General features: G+C 36.7%; 1 protein-coding gene across 3 annotated transcripts in view; it reads left to right on the top strand.

The window, feature by feature from the left end:
• The window catches only part of LOC134654115 (serine-rich adhesin for platelets), a 381264-nt gene that overhangs the window by 322311 nt on the left and 34091 nt on the right, over positions 1-24862 (top strand). For all 3 annotated transcript variants that reach the window (XM_063509544.1, XM_063509543.1, XM_063509542.1), the window contains exons 3-6: positions 12387-12503; positions 13138-13268; positions 20873-20962; positions 21721-21885. In XM_063509544.1, coding sequence (XP_063365614.1) covers positions 12387-12503; positions 13138-13268; positions 20873-20962; positions 21721-21885 — 503 coding nt within the window. The remainder of the gene's footprint in view (positions 1-12386; positions 12504-13137; positions 13269-20872; positions 20963-21720; positions 21886-24862) is intronic.

Here is a 24862-nt window from a genome sequence, read left to right as displayed (position 1 = left end):
TGCTGGGTCGGGGCTGGGTGGGTGGGTCCTTGAGCATGTTGCGGCGTGACCCTCTGCGTGGGTCGAATGGTGGCCGTTGGTATTGTCCTTCCTGTTGACTTCGGCGCGGTTGGGAGGTTGACGGCGGGGCTTCGGTGTGGCGCTTCTTGGGTCGGGTTGCGCAGGGTCGGTGGCATCGGTTCTGGCGCCACTGGTCGTATTTGTTGTACGGGTGCTTCTGGGAACGGTGACCCTATCGTCATAGCTAGGTTTACGGTCTTCTCCACCGTTCGCTCTTGGCCGGTGACGGTGATCCGTAGGCTTTCGAAGACATGTAGCGGCCCCACTACGTGGATGTCTACTCCTTCCAGGGTGAATTTGATGGCGGTCTGGGTTGTGGCGTCCATCCTATTTTTTTTCTTGATCTTCTGACTCCTGCTTGTCCGCTTGTATATGATCTGACTGCGTTCCGTTTTTTCCTTGGTTGCTTTATGGCAGGGTCGCCATATAATATTATAAATATATTAGATTATACTATTCGCTGAGGCGGAGCCGGGTAAAAGGGTAGTATAGAGGTTTAGAGTCAATAGACGAGTGTAGGTATAGTAATGCACAATTTATTCGATGGTTTGCCTATTTTATACATATGAAGTTATCGCTGATACAAGCAATACGCGTATATGTCGCAGTAAACCAAAGCGTTACTGCTAAACACTAAAAGTGGACATTTACCACATTACAATGCATTGACATCTGAACCCTGAAATTTCTATGCTTAGAAACATACTTGTCATAAGCAACGCGACGTCTGACAAGTATAGTTCTAAGCATACAACTTTCAGGGTTCAGATTGTCATAATGCATTGCATACGTTGCGTACGTGGGATACGTGTGTTTTTTGCCTTTATCTGGCTTTGTCCCGGTTTTTTGCCACGGCTCAAAGAATCCTGGTGTTCGCTTGGCGACTAATCCTAAGAAATGGCATATGCACTTGTTTTTATAAAAATGACTGTCATCTGTCCTTTTAACCACAGGGGAATCTAGGCCTTATTAGAATTAGTCCAGTTTCCTCACTATGTTTTCCTTTACCGAAAAGTGGCTGGTAAATAATTAGATATATCAAATGATGAGGTTTGAACCCACGACCTCCGTTTTGAAAGTCGTACGCCCTTACCGCTCCGCTACCAAGCTAGTAACATTTTAACTACCAAGTACCAACGTCTAATAATGGAAAAGGAATAACAAAAATGTTTAAGTTAATCCCTTATAGGATACAACACTTCCCATTTCCAATATTTCTATAGTATTGCATTTGTTGGTTGCATGTATTGCATGTGCTAATACTCATAGTATTAGCTCGCTTGGGAACAGTAAATAGAACGTATTTAGATAAAATATTTGCGTTCTGTTCCGCTAGTGGACGTATACGCCTACATGCGCGTAACTCAAAACTGCTTCGATATATGAAAGTTTTTTAAACTACTTATATTATTCTTTCTACAGACAGACGATACTTGTAAGTACCAGATCCGTTTGCCTTTCAAAGTCGCCCCGAGCATTTGCACTTGAAACGTATTAGAATTTTAAAAAGCTATCAGTACGTTTCCACTCCGTTGATGAAACAGATAAGATCTCCATTTTATTCGCAAGCTGACGCGCCAGCGATCAAGCGAACAAATCTTGAAATTATGCAATCGAATAGGAAATTTCTGTTTCGATCGATGTAGTGGGTGTAGGTACTTTTATCGTATATCGCGTGTCATGCGTCAATCTCGCAACTGATAGAAAGTGACAGCGACGTTGAGAAACGATAAACGGTAGCGCTTTAAGAGATAATAATTATCTTATCTTATACCTTTAAAGGAGCAATTCTTGTACTTATATTTATTTATTTCGGGGATCTCGGAAACGGTTCTAACGATTTCGATGAAATTTGTTATATGGGTTTTTGGGTGCAAAATATCGATTTAGCTAGGTCTTATTTCTGTGAAAACGCGCATTCTTGAGTTTTTATATGATTTCCGAGCAAAACTCGGTCCCCAGATCTGGGGGCACGGAAGTGCCCCCGCCAAGACGAGCAAAGCGAAGCGCAAGGGCACTACCTACCTTTTCACGAAGCGCTTCGTCGTTTTTTTGAACCCTCTTAACTTGGGTTTGGATTATACCAGATAAACAAAACTCTCGGGATATGATGTCAATAAAAAATTTCAATTGCATAGCTCTTATAATTTGGATTTTATTAATGTCTAAAAAACCCCGATTTCGTCACTGACTCATTCACTCACTGTTGATCATCAAAACCTCTAGGGTACTTCCTGAAGTCCTAGGAAGCTGAAATTTGGTATGTGAGATAGTATTAGTCCACAAACAACAAAACAATTCAAAAACTTGAAATTTTTAGCCCCTAAGGGGGGTGAAAAGGGGGGTGGAATTTTGTATGGGAAATCGATAACCGCGAAACCGATTTCGTTGAAATTTGGTATGTAGATAGTTATTGTTATGGGGAAGGATATAAAATAGTTTCAATCCCAAAATCACCCCGTAAGGGTGAAAAGGGGTGGAAAAAGGCGTTAGGGGAAAAAGGGGGTTGTATTTTGTATGGGGAATCAGTAAAAAGCAGATTGTATATAAAAGATGCCCCCCAAGTACGTATTTCAGGATTTTTAATAGTAAATCACCCGCAACCCTTTAAATCAGAAGATTGTCATAAGCAACTTACAAAAAGATGTGAAATCCCACCAAAAACATTTTCATGTAAAATGTTGCCAAGACGAAACCATAAGGCTCGCACTGACAAAAAGTTATCAGATATCTTGTAGAGCCAAGCTTCTAACTCTACAGGCCCTACCTTCACAGACTCTACACCTTAGTCAAAATATGTGGCTTGGCCGTTTCATTATTACAAGAACTATTTTATAATAAAAAATAATGAATAGTGAATCCCACCAAAAACATTTTCATGTAAAATGTTGCCAAGACGAAACCATAAGGCTCGCACTGACAAAAAGTTATCAGATATCTTGTAGAGCCAAGCTTCTAACTCTAAAGGCCCTACCTTCACAGACTCTACGCCTTAGTCAAAATATGTGGCTTGACCGCTTCGTCACATGGGCGTAAGGTGAAATATGTATTCACTATTCATTTTTTTTTATTATAAAATAGTTCTTGTAATAATGAAACGGCCAAGCCACATATTTTGACTAAGGTGTAGAGTCTGTGAAGGTAGGGCCTGTAGAGTTAGAAGCTTGGCTCTACAAGATATCTGATAACTTTTTGTCAGTGCGAGCCTTATGGTTTCGTCTTGGCAACATTTTACATGAAAATGTTTTTGGTGGGATATTAATTTCTTAAATAAGTTCTTACTGATATAGTGAGGGTGTTAAGTGAAATGACCTTTTTTTGCTTGATTAAAGCATGAAACTTGGCACAGTTGTTCCTTATATCAAAATAAGCCGATTAAGATCGGTAGCCCGAGGGACCCCCCGCTTAAGCCCGAGAGGGGGGGGGGGTCAAGTAGCGCCCCGCCCGGCTTCATTCTAAAAATTCTAACAGGCCCCGTTTAGCTAATAGGTCATATTTGGTATCAATTTCGGATAAATAAATAACGTAGAATTCATTTCTGTTATAAAAAATTGCAATTTGTTGAAAAAAAATAATAAAAAAACACAAAAAATCTAATTTTTCAAGTGTAATTTTTGTTTTTTATTTATTGTCAAAATTAAACTGCTTGGTTTTTCTACATACAAAAAATATGTCAATAAAGCCTATTTAATGCAGATTTTAAAAACATAACTTTTACTTACCTTTATTAAAAGGAAATTGCATAAAAAAAACTTATATCGTCTCGCGCCGGTGAATATCTTTTTACCGACATAGGCATCGATATAGACAACATCCGAAGTGCACACTCTGGAGACCGATTAAATGTATTGTTTATTGTTGTAGATTCTATTATAAAGATCACAGACTTGTCATTTTCGCGCTCGCGCTTGACAGACAGCTGAAGTGTGCGAAAGGGAAGCCATCACGTATATGAACATCGCATGAGTGCGAAAGAGTCAGACTACAAATGAGAAAACGTGACCATTTTTGAGTTTGACGACGGCCGCGGACGGCCAAGAGCGTATCACCGTAATTTTCAATTTGAAAAATATACACAAATTCGGAAGAAAACTATTTGATAAAGTAATACAATGAAGATAGTGTCTTGTAGTGTACCGGATTTCAGTGTCACGGGGCCAAATAAACCTAGCAAATACTTATTTCAGAGGAATAATGATATTCCGAGCGAAATTTTCTTAACGATATTTTGTCAAATTAACAGCATAAAAAGTGTAAGAAGCCGGTTTATACAGTTGATTATAAGTTTTTCTTCCTTTGTGTGCTAATATTTTATCATATTACTCAATAATTTAAAATATTTTGTGTAAAAACATAAACTGTTACTTTACGCTAGGGCTTGACAAAATGTTCAGATGACAGTATCGATAACTTGTCGGTATATTAATAGCTATGTAATCATTTCTTCACAAGACATAATTAAGATATTAACCTTTATAACCGACTTCAAATAATAACGATTGTTATACCTTTTTGAAGGTGCAGATGTTTAGCAGTAAATTTAAACTTCACTTTCCAACACAGTAAGAGTTAGACCAGCCATTCTCAAAGTGTGTTCCGCGGAACCCTAGGGTTCCGCGACACCCCTGCAGGGGTTCCGCAAGAATTTAGAATAATAAAATAAGCATAATTATTGTGCTTATTAATAAAAAGATACACTTCTAAAAACTATTGTTATATTGTAGGGTTCCATCAAGTATTTCGCTTTCCAAAAGGGTTCCGTCAAAAAAAAGATTGAGAACCGCTGAGTTAGACTAAGATAAGGCTGTAACGATTTTGATAGCACACGCAGTGCATGTGTTATTTTATACATCATAATGTCGTAGAATTTTAACGTTTAAAATAACACATTTGAAAAAGTAGTCGATAAAGCAATCAAACACCGACAGATTATTAATATGTTGTAACATGACATCACTATTTTTGATCTCACATAGACAATTTACGCACACATTTGCATTTCATTTTTGGTCGCACTTTTGAAGATTGACAGTTGTTCTTGTCTATTCTAATTCTATGATAAAGATAGAAAAGCGTACAATTTTTTTTAATGTGTCGTTCAGTGAAAAAGGGACCTTAAAAAAATTATCACAGCCAGCCTCGTGTTTGTATAGAAGCATACTCGTATTTAGTTAGTACCAGTGTTGGCCGAAACGTTAATGCAGTTGAAAATGTTGGCCATTAACCATTATAAATTGAATTGTAAATTGTAATCGTCCGTTACTGTTTAAGGTTCAATTTATAATGGTTAATGGCCAACATTTTCAATTGCATTAACGTTTCGGCCAACACTGGTTAGTGCCAACCACTCCATGGACTCCATGGTACCTGTTCTCAATTAATAAGAAGTAAACTGTAAGTATTCTTTAATATACTTGCTTATTACATTATACCACACTTTAATTTTGCGTCTTGTGTATTAATACAGTTCCTTCCCCCGACACATGAATGGGTACATTTCGTCATTCACGTATATATGTCAGTTTCAACCATATTCTGGCCACAGCAGGGTTGTCAGAACAGTTTGGAAACAGTCGTCTGCTCCTTGCTTTCATTCCCAAGAAGACGGACTGAGCAAGTTTAAAGAGGAACTAAAGTCTGACCCCAAACATATAATCCTATCCGGATAAGGCTGCTTCTATTTCAGTAGTCGATTCATGTAAAGAATTATTTCGGGCATTTTTTAATTATTTAGCAACGGCTTTATCTGATATACTTACTTATACGGTGATACTTAATCACTTTACTTTGCTTTACAAGGTTATTTCACCTATCATCATATAAAGGTATAATAAAGTTTTGGCGAATGCTATTTATTTACTGCTATTGCTCCATCCTGTAGGAGCTTGAATCCTTGTATCGGCCAGGCTAAAAAGGGTCCATGCTTAGATCTCACTTTTATACACCTTATATTAAATGGGGAACCCGGGTTCAAATTCTAGAAGGCATTTATTTGTCTTTAGCGTGAATACTTGTTCCTGAATTACCTATGGATGTTTTGAGTGTATGTATCAAATATATATGATATATATCATGTAGTACCTACATCACAAGTCTTATTGAGCTTACAGTATTACAAGGTCGATCGAGAGAATGCTTGGAATACGAGTACGACTCCTGGTTTTTCAGGGCCCGATAGAAATAAATTAGAGTTTAATTTACCATGACGGTAAGCTTCACTTATAACCACTGATCTTTTAGTGAAACTCACTTCTTTACCACTAGGTAAATCATTTTGAGACACTGTGTTGACAAAACTTCGAAGAGTTAAAAGTCCTTATTTATGCCATCGCGAAATTGTGTAGAGAAACATGTCACAAGTAATGTTCCTCGTGAGATTCCGAATACTCCAAGAACCATGAAAAGTCCGATTCATTTAATATGATGGCCCTAGTTGCAGATGCTGTAAAACAGTCATTGCAAGGTATTGATACGCACAGTAGACACGAACGTAGTCATAGCAGCTAGACTAGATACATGCGTACGAATATTTCCCCAACTACAGGAATTGTGGGCTCACGTTGACACAGTGGAAAACACAATTATATCACATGACACACCATTGCATCCAGGTCAGGGAATTATATTTTAAGCTAATAAAATGATCTATTCTATAAGCTAAGTAAACTATCTTTTATTTACCCTAAAAGAGCGGAAGTCTTACCCCTGTTTCGAGCATTCAGTGGAAAGGGGAGAAAAAGTGAATTCGAAGCATGGAATCTGTTCAGAGTTCAACGAAACCACTACAAGGATTCAAGCTCTTACAAGATGGAGCAATAGCAGTGGTTAAAAGCATTCCCCTAAAATACTAAAATGTTATTATATGATCGGTAATAAGTGCAATATTGAAGAAGGCAAGTTATACCGGGATATTGAAATGAAGAGTTGTATAATGTTATACCTGTTCTATGAGATTAAGTCACTGCTAAATTATTTTATTATTAAATTCCATAATGTATACCTACTTCTAACAAAAGGGAGCCATATAAATGCCCTATTACGCGCAGTGTACCGAGGGGTTGATGTTTAGGTTCAGACGTTAGTTCGTCGTCAAACTTGCTCAGTCCGTCAGACTTCTTGGGAATGGAAGCAAGAAGCAGACGACGGGTTCCACACTGGTCTGACACCTGCTTTGGTCAGAATATGGTTGAAACTGACCAGAAGTAAATGCAAACCGGAATAAAAAACGCGATGCAACTACATGAATGATGAAATGTACGCATTTATGTGTCTGGGGAAGGAACTGTATTACGACACAAGACGCAAAATTAAAGTGTGGTAGGGTAATTCGCCAGTAACTGGCCACTTTTAGTAACTGGCCACCCAAAACCAAAAATTCATTTTAGGCTAGCCAGTGGCCAGTTATTGAAAGCTGGCCAGTTTTTGGAACCTTATACTAAAAAAAGTTTAGAGCGGCTAGTTATTAAAGCGGCCAGTTACTGGCAAATTATTCTATAATGTAATAAGTAAGTAGATTAAATAATACTTACAGTTTACTTCTTATTCATTGAGAACAGGGACCATGGAGTCCATGGAGTGGTTGAAATTAACAATGCTTCTATACAAAAGAGAGGCTCTATGATAAATTTTTCCAAGGTCCCTTTTTTCACTGAACGACACATTTTTTTTCTAATCAAATATTATGTACGGCTTTCTATCTTTAATATATGATCTACAATAATAAACAACACATTTAGTCGGTCTCCAGAGTGTGTACTTCGGATGTTGTCTATATCGATGCCTATGTCGGTAACAAGATATTCACCGGCGCGGGACGATATATGTTTTTTTAATGCAATTTCTTTTTCATAAAGGTAAGTAAAAGTTATGTTTTTAAAATCTGCATTAAATAGGCTTTATCGTCATATTTTTTGTATGTAGAAAAACCAAGCAGTTTAATTTTGACAATAAATAAAAAACAAAAATTACACTTGAAAAATTAGATTTTTTGTGTTTTTTTATTATTTTTTTCAACAAATTGCAATTTTTTATACCAGAAATGAATTCTAGGTTATTTATTTATCCGAAATTGATACCAAATATGACCTATTAGCTAAACGGGGCCTGTTAGAATTTTTAGAATGAAGCCGGGCGGGGCGCTACTTGACCCCCCCCCCCCTCTCGGGCTTAAGCGGGGGGTCCCTCGGGCTACCGATCTTAATCGGCTTATTTTGATATAAGGAACAAATGTGCCAAGTTTCATGCTTTAATCAAGCAAAAAAAGGTTCGACCTTTTTTTGTTACTTAAAACCTTAACTAATACTTTCGTTTGTTGGTGCGCTTGAACTTTGAAGAGTCTTTTTATGTCAAGAAGAGTTGTGAAATGCGTAGTATAAAATAAGAAAAAAAATTTTTCGTTAATAAACCGGAAATAAAACACCGGTAAAGAATCTATTATTCACTACGTAATTTTAGAGCCCGTAAATTTTCTTTTATTACAAATTACAAAAGATTAACGAGGCAGTCCAATAATTTGACCCTCTTGAGAGTCTTGAGCAACGAGGAAAATTGCACGATGTATTTTACCTGCTTTTTATAGGGGAGTGAATGTTATCACCATAGCATAAGAGCTAAAATTTAATAACGTGCATGTGGTGTTACCTTATGTAAAATGTAAACGTGGTTAACCGCTATAAACTAGGTAATGAGGGGAAAGGAGACTTTATTGCATATAAATTGCATAAAAATTTACGTAGCGTAAATTTTTGGAAGCTGCATTATTAGTTAGGTATATCTAACCATTTCAGTTCCAATTTTGTTCAGTACCCCTAGTGTAAATTTCATTCGATAGCGTGACGTGACGTACGCGTTTGTGTTAAGTGTCATTTTGTATGGGAACAAAACTATCATACCAACTACTTACTACAAAATACCATATAATTTATTACTTAATTAAATAAGTACATCTCCATAATAATATCTAGTTCCCACTTGGGACACATTCTTACCTGTTTTGCTATAATGAACCTCTCTAAATCTATTCAAACGCTTTCCAACTACGCTCATAAACCTGACTTTCACATTACCGTCAAAATAATAAAACTAAGCGAATTTGGAACACAATAAAATCCCTCCCAGTATTGCCTCTCGAAGTAGGTAAGGAGTAAGAAAGGACAAATGTTGGCAACTAGAGCAATAATTGCAAGCCGGAGAGTTCGGTCATTTCCATTTCAGATTGAGTTCTATTGGAAGGAACTTTACAAGTGAACCCAGTGCCTTGATTCCTCTGATGCCATAGTAGGAGCGGTGCAGTAAGGGACTTCGATTTTGATGCATGTTATTCTGAAGACAGTTATTCTTATATACTTGATCTTTTAAGATTCTTTAAAATCATGGCATTTTATAAATATGAGTCAGTATTGCAGATAAATTCATCACTATCAGGAATTAATAATAACGCCAAAAATAAATACTTATCTTATTTAAAACTGTTGATTGATTTATATAATCTACGATGCTTATTAATAAAGCAAACCAAGTCATTCTCAAGTTATTTTTCATTCAATTAGGGAATTACATTTTAAATATTGGCTTAAATCCCCGCTACGATAAAAACTTATGCTACGCCGTAGCACCCCTGCCAGACTATAAAAAAATTAAATCCGAATCAAATTTATGATTTTTTGTTACAATCAGAATACACCTCCTGGTAGCGTAACTCGCGAGATGATAAGAGGTTAGGGGCGACTTTCCTTACGCCCATTCTCCTAGGCGATCTAGGGTGATTTTACTGGCTATCAGTTGACTGTGATACACCCTAGCAGAAACTTGTTAGTGCTAGTAAAAGCTATTCAGACGTTTCATAAGATTCACTAAAGATTCTCTAGTGACTTTCAAATGGAATGCAATTCGTAAACCTGAAGTATTCTGTTTTAGAAAATTCAAGACAAGAGAATGTTGCATATAAGATATAAATACAATAATTATTCGTCAATTGTGAATAAAAGGGAATAGAAAAACATAAAAAGAATAAATTATAAAAGGAATTTAATCCTGAACAAAAACGTCGTTCCTTAGGTAAGTATGTTTGACACCTTCATTTATCCTGCGTTCCATAAAACTTCAACATAGCTGTTTGTAGCCGTAAACTACGATATTTGTATTATGAGGTTGAGGTTATTTATTGTAATATCTGTGGTTGATAAGTATACTTATCTACATTTTGCCGGAAGCAAATTTTTTTTTTCATTTCTCAGGTGACTACGACTAAAACTAATCGTTTATTTATCAAAAATGTAAAATTATAAAAAAACAGAAGATGTTTTGTTTTGTTTCATCTTATCTCCTGTCTATTTGTTGGCACAATTTGAAGTGGGTACTATTTAATTCCAAGGACCTCCTCAGCCTTATGTTCTCAATGTCATAACACACAACCAAAAGACAGGTTATGGCTAATATTTCTTTCTCCACGGAAGACCAGCGTCAAGATACCTGAAAGGTACTTGACATCAAGCTGAGGGGAGACCTTTTCAGTGACGTTTATTTTTATATTAATAAATAAAATTTTTTATATTAATGTGGCAATATTTACGTACAATAATAGCAAAGAGTTTGCAACTAAATCAGCAAACACAAAATATAGTCTGCGTAGCAATAAAAACGCGGGCCAGCTTGCCCCCGTGCCCCACAAGCTCGCGAAATCCAAACGGTCAGTCTACGTCCTCGGCCCTCTAATATACAGCAAGATACCGGACAGTATCAGGGATGCACCTTCCTCACATGTATTTAAAAGCAAACTTAAAAAATGGCTCCTACAGGCGCAATTTTATGATGTAAATGAATTATTAAACAATAAATAAATGTATGAAATATATGTACAAAATGTAATATCTAAATTAATGTTGATGTTATTTATACACTAATAACGATATGTTAGTTATAAGTGTTATAACTATATAATGCTTTAAATGTAAATTTATAAACCGACTTGTAACGATGTTACTAATAAATATTTTCTTTTCTTTTCTTTTCTAAAAGTGTTGTATTAGATTTAAGCAATATTAGGTACTGTAAGCGTCCTGAATTTATTTTTTTCTTTCTTTTGTCCTGACGATAAACTAAAATCGATTTGATATCAAATTGCAAATCTTCAATTATGAAGGCCATTCCATTTCTAAAAGTGCCTTTTGTGATGATACTACCTAGCTACATAGAAATCACAGGGCTTAAATGTTCCTCAACTTAAATGACTTTTCCTGATAGCGTCTTCAAGTATTTGTATTTGCATAAAACATTTGATCATTGAATTAATGTTTGTAGAGAGGGTAATAAAAAAAAGTGAAAGTAGCGATCAAGATTGAGAAATTGTTGATGTAATTTCAACAATACAGCCTATACTTTTCACAATATAGCCTAATTAAAGCGGCAGTTTTCTATAAGATGTGATTTTATAGATGAGTTTATTATGAGTTACTGTATCATAAAATAATGTTTCATTTGAGATATGGACCACCGTCAATGTTTAATTGAGTCGAACCAAACAAATGCTGCATGATATTTGCAAACAATGTGTAGCCATTAATGTCAAATATTTTCGAAAATATGACGTTTCTAATGAGTTATTAGAAATGAAACCTTCACTTTGTTTCTAACTACACATCTATGATCTTACTACTGAACTATCCAAAAAACAAAAGAACAGAATGATTGTGCCTGATTTTGTTTCGTATAGAATATTCAGCGGGCTGTTATCTTAAACGGTAGGTACTACATTATTTACATATTAAAGATTAATAAGATTTCGGCTCTGGAATGAATTATGTTAAATTAAAGTAAATAGTGGCGAATATTTCTCTTCGCTGTGGTGTATTTAATTCTACGGCGTCTGATTTGAATAAAAGCGTTTGTATAATTTACATTTAAAAGTCTTCTTGTTAGGTACTGAGTTAACAATATAAAATCGTCAGTTTTTGGCGTTAAACTTTTCACGCATTTAGAGCAATGAAAATATCTTCCCTTATATCTCACCTTTACAATAAGGTATTTGACTACTAGTCATTTCAGTTTCTTTTTCCGAACTGTCGAAACAATTTTGCTACTATGTAATTTATATGAAACACTAGCATCTGACGTCACAATCAAATTACCTACTCTTTATAGTTTTATACAGGTTTTAAAATAGATATTGTGTTTAAAAAATAACTGCTGTCTACGTTTCTCCATTAATCTTCTGGTCTGCATTAATAATCATTTATTTAATGCATGGTGTAAAATAATTTATGTTAAATACAGTCAAATACCCTATTGCTCAAGCGTCCTTATAGTAAAATATGTTGTTTGTTTGACAGGCGGACATAGCACATTTGGCCAAAGGCTACGAGTCGGAGGATGAGAACGCGGGCAGAAAGCGGCATAAGGCCAACGACGACCGGCCAGCCAGCAAGACCACCATGTACTCTAAGCAGGTAAATACCCTATTGTAACGCACCACCCACCGTCCACGGGGTGTCCATCCTTCAAACCTTGAACCTAATGGGGTTGGCAACTGTCAAAGGTTTGCATAGATGACGCCATCATAGCTTGCCCCTTATTCTATGAGATTTGGCTTAAAGGGCTGGTATCCAGGGCATTAAAAAAATTGACACAATTCTAGGGAATGACAGGGCAAGCTGTGCTGGCGCTATCTGCTTAAGATTTCGACTGGCTAACCCCATTGGTCGTGCACACCTTCAGGTTTCAAAGAAGTTTGTTTCCGTGAACGCTCTGCTTGTGGAATGAGCTGCCGAGGTTTTACCAAGAGACTAAGCTGTTAAGGTACTCAAAAAAGGAATAGGTTTCTAAAGTGTAGGCAACGCGCATTTTATTTGACATATATCTTCATAATTCATAATTCATTTCATAATTTCATCTTTTGGTGTTATAAATTTTTTTAAGCATACCTTAAAAGAAATAATCTGAAATCAATTCTTTTATAGCCTTTAACGTCGCAAGTATGTTATTGTCGCGTGTAGGGTTGAAACCCTGGGACCGTGGAGTAGAGTGTATAGGAGCTATCAAAGCGCCTTATAGATTTCGTTGTATCAATTATTCATTTTATAGGAGTTCCGGGAGCAGTACTGCATCAACAACAAGCAACTGGATCTGCTGGAACTGGAAAAATCCAAGAAGGACAGATTTCTTGGATGCCTCTCCCAGTACCACATCGAGAGCCCCTGTTCAAGAGCCAATCGGTAAGTTGATATTGCATTACTTTTTATATCCTCCTAAGGCCCAAGGTCCTAACTATAGTACCTATTCAGTTCGATGCACTTTAAACCATGTTCAATTGGAACAGAGTCGCTTTTGCTTTGTTTCGTTAAAATTTCAATCAACACAAAATCAAGTCTGTTTGCTACAATTTAGGTTCAAATTTTGGGTTGGCAAATTTGAAATGAAAATTAAATTGGCAAATTTTGGATGTTTCGTTTGTCGTTACAAAATTATCCTGGGCCTTAGGAGGATAAAATATGTTATGTTTAAATGGAACTAACTACATTATTTTATACCTACATAAATCAAACGCAATAAGGACCGGACCACCGCCCCTAACTTAAATTATTATGGCAACCCCAGAAATACCGGAATCAAACAATTAAATATGACTATAAATGGTCTAATGATAAATTCCAACCCAGAAACATTCCACCTTCACATAAATTTATATTAAAATATTATATTGTTTTTAATTACGTTGCAAATATGTAGGTATATAACAAATTAAGTGTATATTAAAATAATCAGCCAGATTTCAACATAATGAATTTCTAAAATATAATTTTAGCTGCTTAAAATAATAAAGGGCCTTGCAAATATTCCCCAAGAAAACTAATTATAAATGTATTTTCCTAACGTCATGCTTAAACAAGTTAAACACCAGTCAAATTAATATAGGATTCAAAATATACGTTCATACATATAGTCGCGGATGAAACAACGCTTCAAGAGTATGTGCCATCCGGGAATTCTTTTCCAAATATATCTCTACAGTTCGCGTCCTAAAGTATCTGTCACAGTATGATTATTCTACATACAGTTACATATCTTTTTGTTAGGCTATCAGATAATGGTTGTTTTGACGCGTAGTCGGATCCTTTATTTTTGACGCTGACTGTACAATAATTTCTAGGTCCATCGTGATCATTGATTATGACTCTATTCCGTTTTTAAATGTGTTATTTTTATCAATACAAAAATAACAAACATAGAGGTAAATCACCTTATCGTGCACCATCCGTATGATAGTTCCCGGGTACACTCTAACAAACTGAGCACCGTTTTCCTCAATAACGTTACACACAAACTGGCAAGGTAAAAGATTTATCACATAAACTTTTATGCTACTTTGCGAAAATGCTTTCGAAGTATACTTACTACTTGTCTAATCTCTTGAGCCGACGTTGATTAGCCAGTTTTATGAAAACTTTGGCAAACCGAAGCGGCAGTAACATGTATTTCATGGAAGCACTTTGAATGTTGTCGTATGCGTTGGAAATGCTTTGATTTTTAGGGTTCCGTACCCAAAGGGTAAAAACGGGACCCTATTACTAAGACTCCGCTGTCCGTCCGTCCGTCCGTCCGTCTGTCACCAGGCTGTATCTCACGAACCGTGATAGCTAGATAGTTGAAATTTTCACAAATGGTGTATTTCTGTTGCCGCTATAACAACAAATACTAAAAACAGAATAAAATAAAGATTTAAGTGGGGCTCCCATACAACAAACGTGATTTTTGACCGAAGTTAAGCAACGTCGGGCGGATCAGTACTTGGATGGGTGACCGTTTTTTTGCTTGTTTGCTCTATTTTTTGTTGATGGTGCGGAACCCTCCGTGCGCGAGTCCGACTCGCACTTGGCCGGTTTTTTTTGTGTAGGCTGCTCTGTATAATTTTTTAGCCAAGTATGTATTGTATAGCATAAATAAGTAATAAATAAAATAACTAGGTTTGAATCTTAAATTCTATCTGATCTGCATATTCTAAAGAGCATAACTGGGGTTCACTCGACCACCTACTCCCAAGATTTGTGGTAGTAATAATACCAAAGCATCTGTCATCTATAGGCACATTAAGCACGGTTAAGGGGTGTTATAAAAATAACTGAATTGTGAGTTTCGTACACTATTTTCTCCCTAGATTTTTAACACGAGATCAAAAAATACAACTATGATAGTACATAATCCGCGTAATCCTTAATAATTCAGACACATTAGGGCAGCCTAATGAAGAGAAAGGTCACGTTATTAATGATTTAAGCTGACCCTCCATTCTGAAAGGCCATTGTAGCACATAACAATCCTGCGGTGGAGGAATCTCTTAATGACAGACAGTCTCGCTATCGTAAGCCCTTTCATTGTGATGTGTCCATACAGAGTGCTTATCGGCGGGGTTTATTGGGAAGTAAGGGTTTTGATCGGCGATTTCATGGGCAGACATAGGAAGGACTTTGAATTGGTACTGATATCTGAAACAGTTTGTATTTCAGTTAGGTGTTAGGTATGGTAATCACCCACTATAGGGGTTGCACCAATAATAATAAGTAAACCACAAGTTCTGTAAAATATGTATTTACAGTCTTTAAACATTGGCGAGATTTTACCATAAACGATTCATTAATTTTGGTCAGTTTAAAAAGAAAAGGAGACACATACTGCATACTGTGCATAGGTAGGTACTGTGATTGGAGAAAGATATGGCGTATTTACAAGATACAGCTTACAGCAATCTGTATCTTAAAAGACGTCGTAAAAATAAAGGAGGAATAGGAAATAACGCGCGAGGCGGTAAAAATTGTTACAGTTACTTGAAGCATTAAAAAAAACTCTAATTCTCTTAAATGAACCAGCCGTTACTTTCCACAGAATTCATACTTTCTAACAAAAAGCACTTAATTGGATAGGTTCAATATTTAATTTTAATTTCACAAAAGATTAAAACTTTTGATCGAATTTATGGAAGCTTTGAATGCTTTCGGTGATGTTATAAGCTCTTTAAAGTAATATTGATCTAATTTTACCCGGAAGATGATACTACTTTGAAACAGAAAAGAACAAAAGAGAATGAAAATATTAAAGAACAATGTCGAATATTAAAGGCTGGTCTAAATATTTAAATATTAATTCTAACATAAATAAGTAATTTCACATGTTAGGTTGCATTCATTGTTCGTACTAGCGCATACAACGGGGGTGGATACAGTTAGTTTTAAAAGTCGGTCGACATTTAGTCTTCGTCGGATAATTTACTTTTATTCATACCAAAATACATCTCAAGTCACATTACAAATAATTTACAATAAATACCTATACACTAACTTATATACTAAAACTACAAATAAATACAGCACAAAACATCAATTATTATTATAATAAGATTAAAAAATCTAAAATAAACCACCCTGGATCGTACCTGGCTCAAAGGTCCCCATTATTCCTGCTGCGTTCCCCCGCTGAACTGCAATGGAAACCTGCTGAACCAGATACGACCTAGAGCGAGGATCGCAGCCCCTCTCGCGCAAACGACGCCCCAAACCCCTAAAGAAAGCGCGAGCCGCTGACCCCCAAGGCCCTGCCGTCTCGATAGCCACCGGCACAAAATCGTACGAGGATTCCAGCGCGGAAAACTTACTTTTTATAATCCATTCGCGATGGAATATCATTATTGCAATGCAATCACTTTTGAAAAAAATTGGCACTGCCGCACTTTACGTAAGATTAGGTAATTGAATTATAAGGAGTAAAACCAGAATATTGCTTGCCGGTAATAATGCTTTTAATAATCTTGTCATATCTATATCTATTTCTATCCCGCTTTCTGAGGCCGTCTTTGGCCTTTACACCTGTAGGTTTTACTTACGTAAGTAGGGACAAAGCTATTTGTTAGAATGAGATAACGATATTCATCTCTCATTCTGTGGTATAGCTGTGTCCCTACTTACGTAAGTAAAACTTACAAGTCTAAAGGCCGCCTTATTGAGGCGTGTAATAAAGACTATCTGTATTGTATGGCATTGAATACAATTTCGCAGCCATCTCTGAACCAGTAGGAAGTTTGTTACTTACACGGGTTTAACTATAGCCAACTTCGCCAACACTTAACCACTTCCCTCAACTAGTAGGTACTACATAGTTAGTTTTAGCTAATTTAGCGGAGTAACAATATACCCCAAAGCACGTTGTCTACTTTAATTACCAAACTTCTAATGAATCCATCCATAAAAAGTAAAAACCGTAAAACCACGTACCTGACTATAATCCAAAAGCTCCAGGTTATAGTTCAAATTGGACTCGAATATTTTCGTTTAGGTGGGACTGTTCTATGGTTATCTTTTTTTTAATAAAAGGAAGGAAAAACTCAGGAATAAAAAACAAATGGAACATTGGTATTGGTATTTATAAGTATTACACTTACGTCTTGAACTCGTGGAGCATAGTTGTAGTACTGGACTATAGTTGGGTCATTTAACGGAACAATGTTTGATAATTTCTAGCTAAAAAGACACTTTTGACAAAGGATTAACTAATCTCTTTAATTTTTGACGCTTGAAAGTTTAACTATCGTTGCGTATCCTATCCTATCTTTCAACGTTTCCCCATTTTCTATATTTATTATTTATATTCGACAAAATCTTCCTACTTACTTAATTTTTTATAGCCATTCACCTATTTATTATGAGGTGGCTAGGTGTCTCTTCATCATTGGCCTTAGCGGCTAATGCAGACGATTTGTGGTGTAAAACCGGAGAAATATCCTATTACACCGCCCGGGACGAAATTAAGGAAACGCAGGGATGCCCAGCACCTGCATTACCCTCTCGGCTTCACTGTCTTATCCCACAGGAAAGGCGAGCCAATATGTGTGGAGACAGGTCGGCTGCAGGAATCTGCCGCTTATTTCAGGTTGGACCCTACTCGCGCCTCACGGAAACTCCATTCCGGGTTTTATTTTGGAGTATCCTTCTCCTAGATGGATTGCAAACCAATGCTAAGAGGACGACCATCTCCCCTGTAACGAAATACCTTCTTGCTTCGTTTGTGGACTTAGTCGCCTGGTACGACACCCTTATCCTATGTGAGGGTTGGCGCTATTCTAAAGCCGGCCACCACACGGCTTAGGTGTCTCTCAAATGTGTAATTAAAAAGGTAAATCGGCGGCAAGTGTATCTGAATTTCACTGAAAATGGAAGAACTAGTAATTGTTTTAAAACTTTAGAGGGTTGTTAAAATAAATGGTTGTTGTCGGAAAAAACGTTTCAAACATTTTCAACTGCGAGATCAATTGGTATCAGAAATCTGATATCAATCTAATCTGATATAAAGCTAAATTGTATAAGCGTACCGGTGCTTCTCTTATTCAGCACAAAGGATCCGCATAAAACTCCGAGGTCGGCCCTCGGAGTAATTTACGATTGTTTTCATTAGAACCGAATTAGACAATTCCCGACTTTTGCCATGGATCCGGTTCTTAACTAAATAGATTCCCGAAATAAATGGAGACCTCTTAGAAAGGTAAAGGTAACAAATTGTGCATTTTATTATACTTTGCACCCTTGTAATCGTACTACGTCTTAAGTGGGGTGAACGGACGGTACTTGAATTTTATTTGAGCATTTGCTTGAGTTCCTTTTGACCTACCCAATGGCTATATATGAGAACTGTACATGTACGCAATAGGACTCCGGAGACCAAGAAGGTGCCCTAATGATTGCCTTAAGAAGTATGTATAACTCACGTTGAATGTGTTGGGATAAGTATAAAGATAAGGGATTAAATATTTACAAGGGTGTAGAAAGTATGGCCGTTATCTATGTTAGCAATATTGTATAAGAAAATTTAGCAAATATTTATTTTTAAAGATGATAATAATCTTCTCGGAACATTTTTAGCGGTGTGCAGTTACTGTTTTAAAAGTTTCTGAAACCAGAGGCCGTGGGTTCAAATATCACATTATTTTAAGGGTATATAAGAAATATGCATAATTTAATATTCAGCATTTGCACTTCGTAAATAACTAAAACAGACCGACCGACTTATCCTAATAAGTCCTAGGTTTTGAAGATCAAGCAGCATTCGTTTTTAGGGTTCCGTAGCCAAATGGCAAAAAACGGAACCCTTATAGATTCGTCATGTCTGTCTGTCTGTCCGTCTGTCTGTCCGTCCGTATGTCACAGCCACTTTTCTCCGAAACTATAAGAACTATACTGTTGAAACTTGGTAAGTAGATGTATTCTGTGAACCGCATTAAGATTTTCACACAAAAATAGAAAAAAAAACAATAAATTTTTGGGGTTCCCCATACTTCGAACAGAAACTCAAAAATTTTTTTTTCATCAAACCCATACGTGTGGGGTATCTATGGATAGGTCTTCAAAAATGATATTGAGGTTTCTAATATCATTTTTTTCTAAACTGAATAGTTTGCGCGAGAGACACTTCCAAAGTGGTAAAATGTGTGTCCCCCCCCCCCCCCGTAACTTCTAAAATAAGAGAATGATAAAACTAAAAAAAATATATGATGTACATTACCATGTAAATTTCCACCGAAAATTGGTTTGAACGAGATCTAGTAAGTAGTTTTTTTTTTATACGTCATAAATCGCCTAAATACGGAACCCTTCATGGGCGAGTCCGACTCGCACTTGGCCGCTTTTTAAGTCTTGGGATTACGAATTACGATATGCAATTAGACCCCGAGCTTCTTTTCAAAGTATCCGGGATTAAGCATATTGATACCTATCCAAATATTTCTAAATATGTATAAATTCTAAATAAGAAATAACAACGTTACCGGCTTCAAATAGACTCACAAAATGCATTGACAATATCGACATACCTAATGTCTATAAATATCTAAAACAAGACATAGAAGAACATTTATATTACCAAAAGCTGAAGTTCAACTTCAGCGGAACTCGATTGGAAATTGATGTCTCAAATTTCTACCGTGTAATGTCTTAATATCCCATCTAAAATCACTTCCACAGATATGCCGCTCCCCGACTCGTTGGCCCCAAGTTTTAACTAAGTAACATCAACTCTTGAGACCCCAAACACTTTACCGTGAAGCCCCTTAACGGTACTTACATGACGTTAATAATTTATAATGGTCGGTATGTTCAAGGTTAGTTGTGTAACTTTGTAATCAAATTATAAAGTCTAAACATGAAACCATACATACGTGGCTTAGATAATTGATAATTGTTGTTCATTTTTACTATTGCGTTAGAAAGAGACAAATTATCACAGAGGTTTGATAAGTTTTGTAACAAGTGAAGGAACCCCCTATTACTAACCAGTAATAGTTGCCGCGATTTTGAGTTTCATAATTTCAATCTTTGTTAGGAAGCTATATATAGGTAGCATGGCCTACGTAACAATTATGGGGCTAATATTGTCCACGTCTACATAATGAACCACTTGGACTTGATATTCCATTATGCAATGTCCAATTATCCTAATGCACTATTAATCCACATTGTCCTGCAACTACTACTAACTACTAACCTAACGGTGCGATTGTTAAATTAATAGGTATCTATAAACTTAAATAGATATCATACAGTAAAGAAAAAGTGACCAAGTCCACCGGTGGCTGAGGCAGGAATCGAACCCGCTACTTCAGCTTACGCGGCTAACGTCCTTACCACTAGACCACCCGGCCTATCTTTGAAAGGCTAGGCGCCTTTGACTAAATTTAGGGGCGATATAGGGGATACGTAGCTATCTAGTTATATTGTATCACTGTTAATAAGTCAATATTTTTTTATATTTGTAAAAAAATATTGTTTATGTTTTGTTACAGAGCATCATTTCTATCCGTATGTGTCCGTCGTCGAGTGCCCTCGGATGAGAATCTCAACACCGACTATGCACCCATACAGAGGTATCCCAGGTAAGAATAAAGACACGCCATGGAGTGTGAATCCAGAAGTGTCGTCACCAAACCTATGAACTTAGGACCTAAATGCAGAAAACGCTGCTTTACCACCAGATTTTGCAGAACAAAATATTCGAACGATGAGAAAAAATTAAACTATAATTTCTATTTGTTTTATATCAGTAATTTTCTATCACAAATTGTAATTCTACTCTTAAAGGTGCTTGTAGCAGCTGTATAGCGTACGCATTATTTGGTACGCTTGTTAAGAATACAAATGGTGAAAAAGCAGCTTTTTCTGGCATGGTTCTAAATAATAATTGAAGCTGTGCTACTGATCTACACATATTTGTGCTGGGCCCTCGATAAAATTAATATTACTACCGTGCATCTTTTTGAATAATCAGAATATATATAGTAAAACCCTCCCTTTTGCTTGTCTGTCTGTAACTGGACCACCTCACGTTAGCAGAATATGTAAAGTAAGCACAAAAATTAGATGTGATAGATGTCGTAATTTACATGTCAAGAGGCCAAAGTAGCTCAAAATCTCTGCATGAGTACCCTGTCGCTAGCAACTTTAGTCCTTCTGTTTCTAAAAATTGTCGAAAAATGTTTCTGCAGTGCTTACCCCGAATGGCCAAGAGAATGCTACAAAAAAGTAGGTTACGTTTTAATTTCCGATCAAAACTTTAGTGTTGCGATAAGGTTTTATGTACGCGCCCAATAATAGTAACCTCCAGTTCCAATATCGTGGCAAATATTTGTTGAAGGTTCGGCCAACCCTCCCCCGCACCACCGGAGCTTTGTGCCCACGACGCCGACCTGGAGTGCTCGTACTTTCGCCGCCGCCCAAGATCAGTGTGCAGCCAACCTGACCCCAAACGGTACACGTGGATGCCTGAGGATGAAGACTTCACCCGGATGGAGTGGCCACAGTGAGTTTAATTCAGAATATGTTCCATAAGTCAGGCTTGAAAGTGTTTGAGCAAAACTATAGAGTGGTGTAAAATTTGAGCATTCATACTCTCTTATCGAAAGGACGAGCGTACTCGGAGGCTAACATACTCATTGATATCCGTCATAAACTCAATTTTATTTTTATAGAAAGGGCATATAGAAGCTACCTTCACATCATCTTCCTCGCGTTGTCCCGGCATTTTTGCCACGGCTCATGGGAGCCTGGGGTCCGCTTGGCAACTAATCCCAGTAATTGGCGTGGGCACTAGTTTTACGAAAGCGACTGCCATCTGACCTTCCAACCCAGAGGGTAAACTATAGGCCCGTGTTGGGATTAGTCCGGTTTCCTCACGATGTTTTCCTTCACCGAAAAGCGACTGGTAAATATCAAATGATATTTCGTACATAAGTTCCGAAAAACTCATTGGTACGAGCCGGGGTTCGAACCCGCGACCTCCGGATTGCAAGTCGCATGCTATTACCGCTAGGCCACCAGCGCTAGGTATACAGAAGCTACCTTCACGATAAACAAAATTTCCATCTGATTAAGTTAAGTAGAGAAAATTTAGTAAAGATCTTAGTTATGGATTATGACACATATTTACCTAATTTGTCCACCGAAGACTTTCCGGGGACTCATAATATTCCTCTTTGAAAGAATTATTTTGAAGAAATAATATTCATTTCTCAAAACATTGACTTCTCATTTCCGTGAAAGTTAACAAACGGCCTAAAATCTTTTGAGCTGAAACAATCCTTGGTCTTTCATTTCCAGGCAAATATAAATAACTGTGAAGTGCTTCTGCGTCACCTTGAGAATTTGCGTAACTGGGGTATAAAGAAACGTTCGTTAACTTGACAAACTCGCGCACTCGGTGCTCGCATAATTTTCTCGTAGGCCTTTGCGTTTGTTGAAAAAACCTTTAGACATTTATCGCCGTTTTTTTAAAGTTTCCCTGATGGGCTTACCAACGAAGTTTGAAAGTATTTTTAGTATATGATGAATGTGTTTTTTTCGCCAGATTAGCAAAAAGTCTTAATAATATTCGTTTGATTCTTATAATTGTATATTTAAAATACATCACGATAAGCATCGATTTCATGGACTGTACCCTCTAGTAGTACAAAACTGCTTTTATGATGTTCCATACGAAATGTGTGTCCATACGAAATTTTAATTTTGCTCTTTAGACTTATAACTGCTCTTTTTAAAGTGTCAAATGTTTTACAATTATCACTAGTGTTTATATTATAATTTAGTTTCTGAGTCAACACGCTAACCGAATAAAAACTAAGTGCTAAACTAATTTATAACTAGAAAGTGTCGACCACCGCATTCCACGCTGTGGGGTCGGTCGACCGCGGTGTGACCTAGAATCTTCGTCCTACATCCGACCTAACTTAACGCTTCAGCTGACTATATATCTCACCCTACACGCCCTACAATGTAGTCTGAGGTTATATTTTAGCGAATAAGGCGTGCACGATCGTGTTTAATATCTGCACAGCCAGTTTAGCAGCCAATTCAGATAAACATGCGTACGCTTATCGTGCGTAATAAAAGGCACGCTTTTCTATGTGGTAAAAGTATTAAAATGTGGATATGAGTTCCGGTTATACCTACGTCATATTAAATTTTAAGTGTACGTTGGTATTGAGTTTGCCGTAATGCAAGCTTCATTATGATTGTTTGGCCTAAAGGCTATTTAAAAATAAGATTGGTCATTTGAGATCTTCTTTACATGGTGCGGTTTAGGTGTTTGTTGTTTTTAGTTCTTGACACGTGCTGGTGCTATACCTATTAACTTGAGTAGATTATTTTCAGTATTACCATAGCTAGACCGCCTCCGTCTCATCTCTTCTTATAAAGATGCGAGAGTATCGCTAAAATTCCTTGTCGGCGCTGTAAACGCCCAGCGCTGTTAGCGACTAAACGCTAAAAACTCTATTGTAGACTTTCAGCCATATTCGAACTTTAAGATACGTCAAATACTAGAGATTGAAACGATATGGATTGGATATGTCAGTGTCAAACAAGTGTCAAAAGTGACGCGTTTGTTTGAAGAAACGTCACTTTTGACACTTGTTGACACTGACATATCCATTCCATACCGTTCCAATCTCTAGTATTTGACGTATCTTAAAGTTCGAATATGGCCGTTTGACACTTGAGTTAAATAGCACTTGTCTTAACCAGTTTCTGTGTACAAGTATATCTAACTGTACATCACCCGTGAAATATGGTTATCTAGCGGTGCGGGAATCTGCATAGTTTGGAAGTTGTCCTCATCGGAAGTTGCTTAATTGTCCTTTCTGGGCACATATAAATTAACCCATTCCGGAAAGTTTCGGGTGAAATCTAAATAAACATTTTACCACGCCTAGAGTAATTACGTACAACGATTTCTAAAAAACTTACTGCCGTATTCGAACTTCAAGATATTAACAAAAGACGACACTTACGAGATCAATTCTAGATACGTTATAGTTTAGATTTCAACTAGTTCTCTTTTGCAGCTCAATTCGGGCAACCAATGTCATTTTTACGATACATCGTGTTAGATATCTATTAGATGTGAATTAAATCTCTAAGTAATATCTTGTGGAAATCGTTCAAGAATATCTCCAGAATTGCGGAAATGTCAAATTTGACAGGTTAGATCTTAAACATATCGTTATCGTATCTTGGCGATGTCTAAATGATATCTAATAGATGTCTATTACAAAATCCGAATCGGGCCCATAGTTGTTTCTGTTTCTCTCTATCTCTCCATGTTCAATCAGATTATTTAGATGGCAAAACCATTAGGTACCTTTTTCGTACGGACAATTTGCATTTGCTTAAAAGCATAGCAACTTATAAAACTACAACTATAATGAGTGTATAAATGAAAACATCGCCCTTGAACCACTAGCGCTTACGATTAAATTTTATGTAACTACACTAATATGGAT

The sequence above is a fragment of the Cydia amplana genome, chromosome 14 (assembly GCF_948474715.1).
Source record: "Cydia amplana chromosome 14, ilCydAmpl1.1, whole genome shotgun sequence".
In the NCBI taxonomy this organism is placed as follows: domain Eukaryota; kingdom Metazoa; phylum Arthropoda; class Insecta; order Lepidoptera; family Tortricidae; genus Cydia; species Cydia amplana.
Note: the sequence above shows the minus strand (reverse complement) of the source record. Positions and strands in the feature narration are given on the sequence as shown.